This window comes from Mya arenaria, chromosome 15 (genome assembly GCF_026914265.1).
Source record: "Mya arenaria isolate MELC-2E11 chromosome 15, ASM2691426v1".
In the NCBI taxonomy this organism is placed as follows: domain Eukaryota; kingdom Metazoa; phylum Mollusca; class Bivalvia; order Myida; family Myidae; genus Mya; species Mya arenaria.
Window position 1 is genome coordinate 13,480,122 of NC_069136.1, and position 13,169 is coordinate 13,493,290.

A 13,169-nucleotide genomic window follows, 5' to 3' on the forward strand; every position below is an offset into this window, starting at 1 on the left:
ATTTCCTTGAAATTTGCCTCTGTTTTCGATATAGAGCTTACAAATTGTTTATAAGAAATGTCATGTAACATTTATATGGATGCGCCTTAGGGAAATACTTAACGAGTGGATAGAAGCCCTATTAATTATATATCTATGGAAGAAACCCCACGATGTATGACCTTTGTTATTCTTAGGGGATTACGAAGTTTTCTCCTAGAAACCCCATTAATTTTGATTCTCATTTGCTTTGTGGTGATTTAGGGCTTACGTTTCGTGGCATTTATGTTTTATGAAGTAATTTCTCGCAGAAACCTCCACGTAATTTCAATGTTTATGGCCTAAAAATAAGAGTATTAATTGTTTTAAAACAGCTGTAAATTATTTCTCCTTCCCATTTTCCGAAATTGTTCGAAATAAATCAGGATACGGGACCACAGTAAATCAATGGAAGTCTTAATAAATTAGCTCATGTAATCGCTATATATGTGAACAACTCAATTTATTTAAAGGTTATCCTCGATATAAAAACTATAATATCTGGTTTGACGTGTATTTGGCGATATTTAAATATATTGTAACAGTAAGATTCATGTGATTTCAGGCAAAACGTTCATGTGTTCTCATGCACTCATTACACAACGTTTAAAGATCGCTTTAACTTACAGTACTTGGAAAAGATCCTTAGAATTTTATCAAGTTTATTGGAGTTATTTTTAAAAAAATGCATCCATCTATCAATGTATTAATATCGAATAAAGTTATTCCCTTGTGTCTTTGATGTTCGTTGTTCGGGAGCAGAATTGGTCCGGTCTGGGCTTGTATTTAATATTGGTCTTAACGTAACAAATTTGGAGGAAATTTAATAATTATAAAGGGTGGGGATTCTTTTTCATTGACGAATGTTTAATTGTCCGCGCTTCTTTATTTAAATTTTCAAAACATTGGACGAACCAAAATATAATGCCCTTCATCTCGACAAAGACATTCAAGGTTACAAGAAAATGGCGAATCCCTCCGAAGTGAATTCAATTCTTTAAGTAAATTCAACTCTTTCTCATATTCTTACAGGGTACTGGAGCTGGTGGTGACGGTGCAGGTCTTGACCTCTCGTCAGTCGGCTCGTGTCTTGAGGACTTCCGGGCCATGCCGCTTATCGAGTGTCACGGCAAGGGCACGTGTAATTACTACTCTTCTTCCACGAGCTACTGGCTGGCCACTATAGAGAATAACGCGCAGTTCCGCACGCCGATCTCTGAGACTTTGAAGGCCGGTAATCTACGTATGAGGATAAGTCGTTGTCAAGTGTGTATGAGATTTTAATAAATAAAAGAGGACTTGTGGGAAGTTGTAGTTTTTCATCATTGTTTAAGAAATAGACGGAGAGAAGTATATAATCCACTAATGTTAATGAAACCGATTGTATTGATAATGGATAAAAGTGAAATCAATCGTTGTTATTTCCTTTTATGTATTAATGATCATAAATTGTAATTTATTGTTTTTTGGAATAAAACTTGACGTAACCATCGAATTTGTACATTTGTTTTATGTCATACGATTTTAATCAGTAATTTATTCTTTCTGGAATAAAACAAGATGTTACCATCGAATTTGTACAAAGGAAGAATACTGAAATCTTGTTAGTTTGAGCGCTACATAAACATATAAATCTTTCAAGTGAAAGTAAATCATATTCACTCTGTGATTGGTTGTAGAAATATTACTTAAAGCAAGCATTTTATTCACGGTGTTTAACTGTTTGTATATTACATACATGTACATTTGTAAGCTACATGTAGATATCATTTGCTATTATGCCAAGTTCATAAGTAACTACATTTGCTATGCAATATGCATACTCATATATAGTTATGCATACTCATATATATGTTTGAAGATGACTGATTCACATGGTGCTATTTGAGAGAATCATTTTACGATGTATCGGAGTCATTGCTGATTCATTCTCTCGTAAAATGGAGGGTTAGGGTGTGTGTGTTTAATGTGTGTGTATATTTTGATGTGACTATGCGAACATTAAAAGTATGACTGTTGTTTAAATGTATTTCTGTTTATATTTGTATTGCTTTTTAGAAAATGCTTCCTATTTTTAAATATACTTTGTTTCTGTATTTTTTTAACATGAGCTCTTAACAAGCATCTGCCAAAAAAGAAACTGCTACAAAACTAGCTTGGTTATAAGACAAATTATATTACAGAAGACGTTTTGAGATGTATAATTTTACAGACTTTTACAATATTTACATAATATGACGTAGTTTTTATATAAATTACCTCTTAAAATAATTACAATTTGGCATATTATTTTTATCTATTTTATACCCTAAACCATCAATAAAAATAAACATGTTTTTGTTATTAATAAATTGAAATTATCACAGAATGATTTGACTTGTGTACTACATTTATAAATGTTACTGTATGTAGAAAGCTTACAAATAAAATGTGTTTCTCTTTTTTACCCCTGTATTTTAGTACTTTATCCCTTCTTAAGTAAAGCCTAGCCTTTGTGTTCGGTTAAAGCGAAATAGAGATGAAGCCGACCAATTACCTTTTTCTCTACTTATGTGTCTTCTTATGCCTCAATCTTGTGCCTCCTACTTTTTTTGCTTCTTTGGTCTCATGGTGTCTGTCGTCGCGAGAAAGACACGGTATTACCAGGGAAACTAGTTATCAATCTTTTACATCGTTATCTAATAATTGGTGACAATATAGGTTCAGTTGTACTTAAAGACACCTACATTGCCTGCAGTCGATGAAGCCTCGACAAAGATTATCGAGTGGCTCTAACGAGGGCAGCATTTTCTTTTTTACAAAATGTCAACGCTGTGGGACCATCCAGATTGTATTAATCGTGCTGTGTAAGAGTGGTTGGGTCAAGCCCAAAAGCAGCCTTAAATGCGTTGGCGGACACTCGCGAAAGTCCAACGGATTAAGTTATTGTTTACTACTGGGCTTTTCCCTCTTGTTCCCACTGAATTTATCAACATTATAGCGAAATAGATGCAATGCTCTGAAATTTATTCACAAGGCGAGTCTCAAAACGAGTATTCACCGAGTAGAGGGGATATTCTTAAAACACATTATTTAAACCATGTGAACACTCTTTATAATGAAAGAGTAGACGTTTCGTACATACTGAATAACAAATAAAAACCAAGTCATCCCTAAATTAAAAGCACCTTCATTGACTGACGTGTTTGAAAGCTATTGGTAAATCAAATTAGCCAAAAAGTCTTATTTTTTATCAGTTAAACCAGGCAGTGAAAATGAATCAAATAAGTTAAACTCAATCAGAAAGAATACCCCACGCGATCGTTGATGTATATGCGCAGTCGGATTTGATTTGGTCGACGTTATATTCTATACACGCTCACGGTCTGACCACTGGAATCTATACACCCCCATTGAAATATCGTAAACTATATGAAAATTCCTTTATCACTTTTTTGAGCTTTCAGATAATAATTAAGACAAAAGATGACAATTTTAAATAAAATAAATACTTTGCAAGGAAATAAACAATTACATTTACTGTTCCCAAGTTCGATCGACATTGGAATCTATACAGCTATACCGTAGGACAGACAATGGAGTCTTTTCAACTCCAACGTAGCACTAACATTGGACTGTATACAGCTTCATATTAAGACAGATATTGGAATCTAAACAGTTTCAAATTTGAGAGATCTTGGATTCAATTAAGCCTAAAATTTGGACAAACATTGAACGTTATACAGCCCCAACTGAAGACAAACATTAGAATCTATACAGCCTCAGCTTAAGACAAACATTGGAATCTATACAGCCTCAACTTAATATAAACATTAGAATCTATAAAGCTTCAAGTAGGGACAAACATTGGACGTTGAACAGCCCCAACTGAAGACAAACGTTAGAATCTATACAGCCTCAGCTTAAGACAAACATTGGAATCTATACAGCCTCAACTTAAGATAAACATTAGAATCTATACAGCCTTAACTGAAAGCAAACATTAGAATTTATACAGCCTCAACTGAAGACAAACATTATAATCTATACAGCCTCAACTGAAGACATACATTGGAATCTATACAGCCTCAACTGAAGACAAACAGTAGAATCTATACAGCCTCAGCTTAAGTAAAAAATTGGAATCTATACAGCCTCAACTGAAGGCAAACATTAGAATCTATACAGCTTCAACTGAACAGCCTCAACTGAAGACAAACATTAGAATCTATACAGCTTCAACTGAACAGCCTCAACTGAAGACAAACATTAGGATCTATACAGCCTCAGCTTAAGACAAACATTGGAATCTATACAGCCTCAACTTAAGATAAACATTAGAATCTATACAGCCTTAACTGAAAGCAAACATTAGATGGACATGAAATTTGGGCCATCAATTAGTCATGACTAACTGACATACCAAGTATGAAGTTCCTGGGTGTAAGCGTTCTTGAGCTATTGAGCAGAAACCGTTTCTTCACCTCAAGGTCAGTGACCTTGACCTTTGACCAACTGATCGCAAAATCAATAAGAGTTATCTACTAGTCATGACCAACTAGCATACCAAGTATGAAGTTCCTGGGTGTAAGCATTCTTGAGTTATTGAGCAGAAACCGTTTCTTCACCTCAAGGTCATGGTGACCTTGACCTACTGATCTCAAAATCAATAGGAGTCATCTACTAGTCATGACCAACTAGCATACCAAGTATGAAGTTCCTGGGTGCAAGCGTTATTTAGTTATAGAGCGGAAACCGTTCCTTCACCTCAAGGTCAGGGTGACCTTGACCTTTGACCTACTGATCTCAAAATCAATTGGAGTCATCTACTAGTCATGACCAACTAGCATACCAAGTATGAAGTTCCTGGGTGCAAGCGTTATTTAGTTATAGAGCCGAAACCGTTTCTTCACCTCAAGGTCAGGGTGACCTTGACCTTTGACCTACTGATCTCAAAATCAATTGGAGTCATCTACTAGTCATGACCAACTAGCATACCAAGTATGAAGTTCCTAGACCCAAGGATCTTTAGTTATTGAGCGGAAACAGTTTCTTCACCTCAAGATCAGGGTGACCTTGATCTTTAACCTAGTGACCCCAAAATCAATAGGGGTCATCTTCTAGTCATGACCCACTAGCATACCAAGTATGAAGTTCCTGGGTGCAAGCGTTCTTTAGTTACTGAGCAGAAACTGTTTCTTCACCTCAAGGTCACAGTGACCTTGACCTTTGACCTACTGATTTCAATCAAAATCAATAGGAACTAGACATCATGACCAACCTCACTTCATAGTTTGGTGAACCTAGATCAAAGCATTCTCCTGATATTGCACGAAAATATTTTTTTACATTAGAGGTCACAGCGACGTTGACCTTTGACCTTGTGACCCCCCAAAATATAGGAGTTTTCTAAACCTCATGATCAACCTCCCTACCAAGTTTGGTGAACCTAGGTCAAACCATTCTCAAGATATTGAGCGGAAATGTTTTTTACATTGGGGGTCGCCGCGACCTTGACCTTTGACCTAGTGACCCCAAAAACAATAGGGGATCTTCTACACCTCATGACCAACCTCCCTACCAAGTTTGGTGAACCTAGGTCAAACCGTTCTCAAGATTTTGAGCAGAAATGTTTTTTATATTGGGGGTCGCCGCGACCTTGACCTTTGACCTAGTGACCCCAAAAACAATAGGGATCCTCTACACCTCACGACCAACCTCCCTACCAAGTTTGGTGATCCTAGGTCATGCGGTTTTCCAGTTATCGATCGGAAACGAAGTGTGACGTACGGACGGACTGACGGACTACCGGACTACCGGACTGACGGACAGGGCAAAAACAATATGTCTCCCCCAGAGAGGGGGAGACATAATAACAAACACATTTAAATTTGTTAAAATGTTTGATAATATACGAATAGGTATTTAATGAAGAGTATAATAAATACAGTTTAAAATGGTTAAACTAAAATGACACATTTGGTCTTGTTTTGAACAGAAAAATGAAGAGAATGAAGGTACACATAGTGTCAATATAAATACATACTATCCCCAAATAAGAAAATGTTATGATAAAAGTTGATTACTCACCACTTAACCTCATAAAAATACACGTAGTTACAAGACAAATTTCAAGTATGTGGATGAAACAAATGGAACACATCCAAGTTAACTGAAGACTCTGACTATGTCTGGATTTATCTTATCTTGCATTGTCAAAGAATATTTTTTCCATATCCATGTTAAATGGAATATCATTACTATTAATATAGATATTCATTATTGTAGTGCATACTTGTTATGTAAGTTAAAATAAATCATGTTCAAATAACAAAGGAAACACATCCAGATTGTCAGCTGTAGTGTGAACTTCATTATTTCTTTACTTTCTATGTTAAGAGAACCTTTCTTTTTGTTCTTTGCCTGAAAAAATAAATAATAAAGAAATAGGTTAAAAGCATCCCCATTTATCAAAGATCAGGGCATTTATCAGTTTATATGCAATACAGGAATAAATGCTGTTAGCAGGAAATTACAAGAATTTCAAATGTATAAAAAACATTTTTGCATAAAGTTTAGTTGTAAAGGATCTTTTAGGATTATGATATAGTAATACTGGCAAATTGAAATTGGAATACATGACACTTAATTATTTCATGGCATGATTTAAAGTTTAACACAGTATTCACATATTTAGAAGAAAACTAATACCACATACACATTATCGTTCTTCAATGCTGCAAGCAAATCCTTATTCGCCACCTCTCGAACACCATTTTGAGTACATACTGCAATTAAATCATAATATAAAAGACAATTCTATGAAAAATATTTCTTTTGTTGATCACCTTCAAAAAATCAAAGTCTTATTATTACCTATTGTGCAAATATTAAGAAGTTTTTTTACAACAAAAGTATGCTATATGGATGGCCTGTACGATAGTATTAGGCAAAATATATTAAAACATACTTTGTGGTTTGCTTTACTGTCTAGTGTCATGATATTATTTCAAAGTCTGAAGCAGTTAAATATTCCTAAAAATCCAATAAAGAAAAAGGTCCAATTCTAGGATCACAATACACATGATATCATAATGGAAATCATGATTAAAAAAGAAGGTGTTTTAAACATTTCTTGTTAACATTACCAGACAATAAGACTCTTTCCTGCCTTCCCTCATCATATTGCTCTCAACAATCCGCATAGCCTGAAATTATATTTGAATAATGCAATACTTTGTCATTATCAACTATGACTGTAAGTCTTTGTATAAAACCTTTCAGTTCCCACAGTGTTTGATATTCTTCAAGATATATTACAAAAAGAAAAGGAAAATCTTTACTGTGCATGATATCTGATCTGCTTTCATTGCCACAATTGATGAAAATAAAATTTGGACAAATGGAAGCAATTCTCTCAATTAGAATCTGACATTGCATTAAGAATGTTATGCATCAGTCATTTATAACCACAAACACTTGACAAAGTACCATTATGAACCAAACATACATAAAATAACATTCAAATATTCCTCTTTGATATTTCAAACGTCAAAGTAAAATCATATATCTTTTACTTACAGTTAGCATACTTGATCCCAATCCTTTCGTACCACAGTGACACATCATGGTGACGGAGCACTTACAACGTTGACTTGAGGCTGTTTTATCGAGTAAGCAATAGATGCCAAACTAACAATAGCATGTCAGGTATTAGCTGTCCATCACGGATCTACCAATCTAGCAGCCCAACCAATTGTAGTGCTGTTCTTCATTGAAAGTAATGATCTCAGAAGGTAACATCAGCATATTTGAATCATCTGTAAAGAAAGGAATGGAACATAAAAAGCATATTTTTATAAAAAAGTAAGTTACTCTCAGACTTATTTATGAATGGGTTTTAAGACAATCTGGAAACCGATTTAATTCCAGGCCTGGGGGTATGCGACTAGTCCGGTGGCCATCATAATATTTGAAAATAACAAATCATTCAGAAGACTACACAGGTGACAGCATGACATAATTACTCTAAGTAAAATGTTTATTACATAGTAATAAAATACACACAGCAGTATAAATATCATAATTTATATTGATGATGATTTATTTATGTTCATTCATAAGACTATAAGTTATACCTGGTAATGTACATACAGATTCCTCATTAGATTATGACTGTCAGATAGTAAAACAGACTAATGTATTATTTGTGTTAATTTTCAAAACAAATGTTTTAGAATAGATGATATTTTGTTGTTTATAATACTCCAATAAGAATAGTAACTGCAGTCTTTTCTGAACCATCTACCCCACCCACCAGAACTAACTGTCCAAGTAAACAGTCAAGCGATTTATAGCTCATGACATTCAAATAATATCACAATAATGTAATATAAACTCATTAAAATGACAAATCTAATAAAAATAAATAAATTATAACAAACCTGGAATGATAATTTGTCCGTATTTATCGCTGTTATTGTACTTCGTCATAACCCGGAAATAAACCGGAAGTCACCATGCCGCAAAGGATTATGGTCTATTGGAAAGTCGAGAATGTCGAAATATTGCAAGTGCAAGTTATAATCCTTAAAAGAGTTATATTATACTAAAACAGTAGCTTAAAGGGCTATCCGGAAATAAAACTAGTTGAAATTGTCACAGTCAACAGTTTCATGGTTTACTTTACGGAAAAATTTAAGGGTGTATAGATTCCAATGGTCAGACTGTGAGCGTGTATAGAATATAACGTCGACCATTTGATTTGCTACAAGGTGACCTCGTTAGTGGAAAACTGTTCACTGTTGCGTGTGACCTAGTTAATAGAATACGGTGTTTACATTGACGTGGAATCAAGGTAAGGAAGTATATATATTTCTAACACTAAAACATGTATATTTATATGTGCAAGCGCAAGTACTTTTACTGATTCTTTTATTCGGAAGAATGTTACCTTTAGCTAAAGAATATACATATCAATTTAAATAGCCAGTGGTCACTGTGGTGTCGTCTGTCGGTGGTGATGACGTGTAAATGATACATTGTACAGGAAGAAGTGGTATTAACTAGTCGAAATATACACTATATTTTTTAAGGCTTTGATGGGGGCAACTTTGTTTGACTTGCAAGTGAAATGTTTTTGTAAATATTCGGTATTTATCATACTTTTGCATGCGAACTTATTCTCGGTGCCTGTAATTCACGGTATTGGTGTCAGAAGACAGTCAGTCCATAGGTAGTTGCTTTAAAGGCCTAGTTTAAGCCTTCTATAAGTGCCCCCCCCCCCAAAAAAAAAAATTAAAAAAATAAATAAATAAATAAATAAATAAATAAAAAAAATAAAAATAAAAAAAAAAAAATAAAAATAAAAAAATAAAAAAATAATAAATAAATAAATAATAAAAAATAATAATTGGTGTATAGTACATAACCTCTGTGTATTGATCTTAATCTAATGTGCCTGGTGCCTTCTTATCAGATCTCCAATATGAGTATCCTGCTGAGCAGTTTTATTATAATATTGGACCCAAAATGGCCCTAAGCCAATATACCAATATAGTGGAAACTGGCCCCTACAGTGACACCAGTGCAAATAGCAAAAGATGCACAACTGCAGGTCCCAATTTCTCGAAACTTCTTAAGTCTCTTGTAACAGGATTAAGCTAAACCCACTTTTTTGTCTTTCAATATTTTGCGTTTTTATATACTTACAATAACCATTTTTCATTTATAAAAACTCACTATAAGTATGTATTTTGGCTAATTGAAATAAGCAACTTAAGCCTGTTAAGCTTAAGAAGTTTCGAGAAATTGGGGCCAGGGGATTATCACGCCAAACATTCCTTCAAATAGGCTTTTAAGTATGCTGGTTTACTTTTAATGGCTAACACAGGACTTCCCGCATCCGTTGTTAAGGCTATTTTCGGCTACAGTTCAAATGCGAAAAAAGTACCTAACGACATTGTTCTTAATTTAAATTTAAACACTCACAATACATTGATAATTTATAACAACAACGTTCATGTTTCAGTTGCGTGCAATTCGAATCCAACAATACTTCGCCGACATCCGGAAAGGAAACGAAGTGAGTTATTTTAGTGTCTCATCAATCTTAAAGTACACATTTTGATTGCAAATATTGAAACAAACTTGTTATTTGTAATGTTAAATGAATCTGATGTCATTATCTGTGACGGAAATTCAGGAACACTTTTCCCCAATTAACAGACACAAGCGTTCAATTACAGTTCCAAGAAAGTACGCTCGTACGTGAAATAAAAGTGCAATGCGTGAGCTGAAAGGCAAGGTGAAGGAAACGAAGAAACAGAAGAGGGAGAGGCGTAAAGACAATGCTGAAAACCGGCAGTTGGTTACGCGATTAGTACTTCCGGTTGTCGTAGCAGTGGTCGGCATCGTTGTTGGCATAGTTTTGTACAACACTAACTTTAAGATATAAACGTTGCTCAAGTTGACTTCCGGTGCTCAAGTTGTGGTTGATGGTGCTAAAAGAAATTTGGAGATTTACTTTCTTAAGTGACATTTTTCTTGTTAGTTTTTAATTGTACATAGTTCATGTTCACGTAACTTATTTTATCGCTCCATAAGCATCGCTGTTAAATAGTAAAGCCCGGTGCCCTTGTTGATGTTATTTTTAAACGGTTTTGTATTCTTCAAGAGAAATTGTGTAAATCAAAATCAATAACAGTTTCACCAAATGACAAACGCTGCATTAGCATAATTGTTTATGGTTAAAAAAGCTTTGCGGTTACTTCATGTGTATTTGAACTCTATTTAAGTATTAAGATGTAAAAAAATAAGCTTCTCAAAACGATTGAATGCCAGTTATCAATATGGCATGGAATTACTAGTGGTTATATACTGATGGATGCATGGTATACCGTAATAAAACATTCTCTGGAATTTGATCTGAATTTATACCACTTGTGTGTTCATTGTTCCATCATTGTATTGTAATACAATAATTTATGCATACTATAGAAATAAGACACTAAAAGTCGATGTATTGTTATTGCCTTAGCGTCGTCGTCAGACACAATATAAGGAAGATAAAATTCAAAGAATCGTCATTGACTTAGAGTCGTCGTTACCTGCGTCGTTGTTGTTAAAAAACTTCCATCTTGCCAATAACGATAAAACCAAGTGAAACACTCCACATGTTACCAATGACATTTGAACATATGTGTAGCAAGGCTGATAGGTTTTGCTTTAATATATTGTAATATTCAGTTGTATAACCATTTTATCGACTGAGCAAAACGTTCGGTGATAGTCAACCGCTAAAGGTGCTCATGTTTTATCATGTTATGTATTGAATAAAATAAAGTTATAGAATGCTCCGATGCATAACGTGTTAGTCTTTTTTCTCTAAATTCGTAATCGAAGAAATCTCACAATTGTTAAAACGCTAGAACTTGAATTTGATTTCATCAAAGGAATGTTTGCAGATAAAGAAACAAGTTTTCATGAAATGAAATATGTTTGCTCTTTTTCTAGGACAACAACTGGCAGATGCACATTTGAACATAATTTTGTAAAACCAAGTATAAGATGGTTCACTTTTTAACGGCGTCAGGATCGCTTTTCGACAAAAGATAGGATTTTCTGCCTCGTTTTGAATACTATTTTCTATTAACAATAGATATGTTGTTAAAACAAGCAATTTGTTCATATTTCACACGAAAATAATTGTTATGCACTCGAAGAGCAGCATATAGTATTCGGAACGTCTGTCCGCATTTTTCGGCAGATTTCCGATCAATAACTGATAAGAGCAATGACCCAGGGTCTTCAAACTTGGTATATAGTTGGTAATGACCAGCAGATGAATTCCATTGATTTCGAAGTCAGTGTGTCAAAGGTCAAGGTTGTGGTGACCTCCAGCTAAAAAATCTTTTCCGATCAACAACTGAAGAAAGCTATGGCCCTGGGACTTTAAACTTGGTAGGCAGGTTGGTAATGACCAGCAAAGGAACCCTATTGATGTTGAGGTCAATGGGTTAAAGGTCATGGTCGTTGGAGTTGGAAATATGTTTTCGATCAATAACTGAAAAACGCTTAGGCCCACATACCGCAAACTTGGTAGGCAGGTTGGTAATGACCAGCAGATACACCGTATGGAATTTAAGGTCAAGGGGCAAGGTCGTGGTGATCTTGATCTAAAAATCCGTTTTCAATCAATATCTGAAGAACGCTTAGGTCCAGAAGCGAATTGATATCCACTCCATCTTGCAGTGACTTAGACACGTTGTAGATCAATATTTGTTTAGGGTAACATACACAAGGCACATACAGTCCTAAATATTAATATATGTCTGTCTAACGCGGCTTTTCGTGGGCATTTGTCCAGTTCCAATGACAGCTCTTGACCCTATTAAACACGAACGAGACATTTATTGACAAAATGGCAATGCTATTTGTTCGACTATTGTCGATTTTGATTACGATATATTTAAATTTTATTGTGAAATGATAATGATATTGATTTTCTTGTTTTGTTTACTCAGACAACAATATCTAAGTAATAGCTATACTTTAATAGTATCGCCGACTTAACTGTTTGTAAAGCAAAAATGAATAAAACCTGCCTTTAAAAGTGTAGACACAAATGTCTCCTCACTAGCCAATGTGCTGTCATCAAATGCTCTCTAAATGATTAAATCTTATTGGTTGAGACGTGTGCGCAAGCAATAAACAGTGATCGGAAGAGTTGCGTAAAAATGCGTGATTGTTCATTTTATTGGTATAAATTTATAAAGATACAAGAATGTAATAACTACATGTAGTATTTAAGGCCTAAAAATGTACAAGTATTATAAATCATAAATATTATTCAATTATCAATGTAAAAAAATACATAAAAAGATAAATATTATAATTTTTTTTATAGATAATGCAATTCATGGTCAAGGATTGCACCATTAAAATGCAAGCAAATTTGAAATATTTCACTTGTGTAGAAGAAGAAAATAGCATAGTGTTTTATAGGCTAAGAACGATTTTCAGATTTATTTTCTGTCAAAAAAGTTACTAGTATTTAGGAATTAACGTCACTTTGTTTACTTCGCCTGTGACCCGTGCTGACCCATGTGAAAACCCCTTTGAAGTCACGTGATTCCTCACCCTGAAAAAGCTAGTAGGGCATAAACGAACTA

General features: G+C 34.3%; 1 protein-coding gene and 2 long non-coding RNA genes across 5 annotated transcripts in view; 2 read left to right on the top strand and 1 right to left on the bottom strand.

The window, feature by feature from the left end:
• The window catches only part of LOC128219706 (collagen alpha-1(IV) chain-like), a 54,261-nt gene extending 51,797 nt beyond the window's left edge, over positions 1-2,464 (top strand). For both annotated transcript variants that reach the window (XM_052927632.1, XM_052927633.1), the window contains exon 36: positions 1,051-2,464. In XM_052927632.1, coding sequence (XP_052783592.1) covers positions 1,051-1,302 — 252 coding nt within the window. In that variant the 3' untranslated portion in view covers positions 1,303-2,464. The remainder of the gene's footprint in view (positions 1-1,050) is intronic.
• Positions 2,465-4,201: 1,737 nt separating this feature from the next.
• On the bottom strand, positions 4,202-8,526 carry LOC128219708 (uncharacterized). 2 transcript variants are annotated; one of them, XR_008258634.1, is made up of 6 exons: positions 8,442-8,526; positions 7,579-7,817; positions 7,146-7,205; positions 6,716-6,785; positions 5,716-6,420; positions 4,202-5,570 (listed from the first exon to the last, which is right to left on the bottom strand). It is a non-coding gene; the product is annotated as an uncharacterized LOC128219708 (long non-coding RNA). The 2 variants fall into 2 exon arrangements; XR_008258633.1 differs by having other exon boundaries at positions 4,202-6,420.
• A 22-nt stretch (positions 8,527-8,548) lies between these two features.
• LOC128219707 (uncharacterized) lies at positions 8,549-11,354 on the top strand. Its single transcript, XR_008258632.1, has 3 exons — positions 8,549-8,854; positions 10,028-10,081; positions 10,245-11,354. It is a non-coding gene; the product is annotated as an uncharacterized LOC128219707 (long non-coding RNA).
• Positions 11,355-13,169: the final 1,815 nt, after the last annotated feature.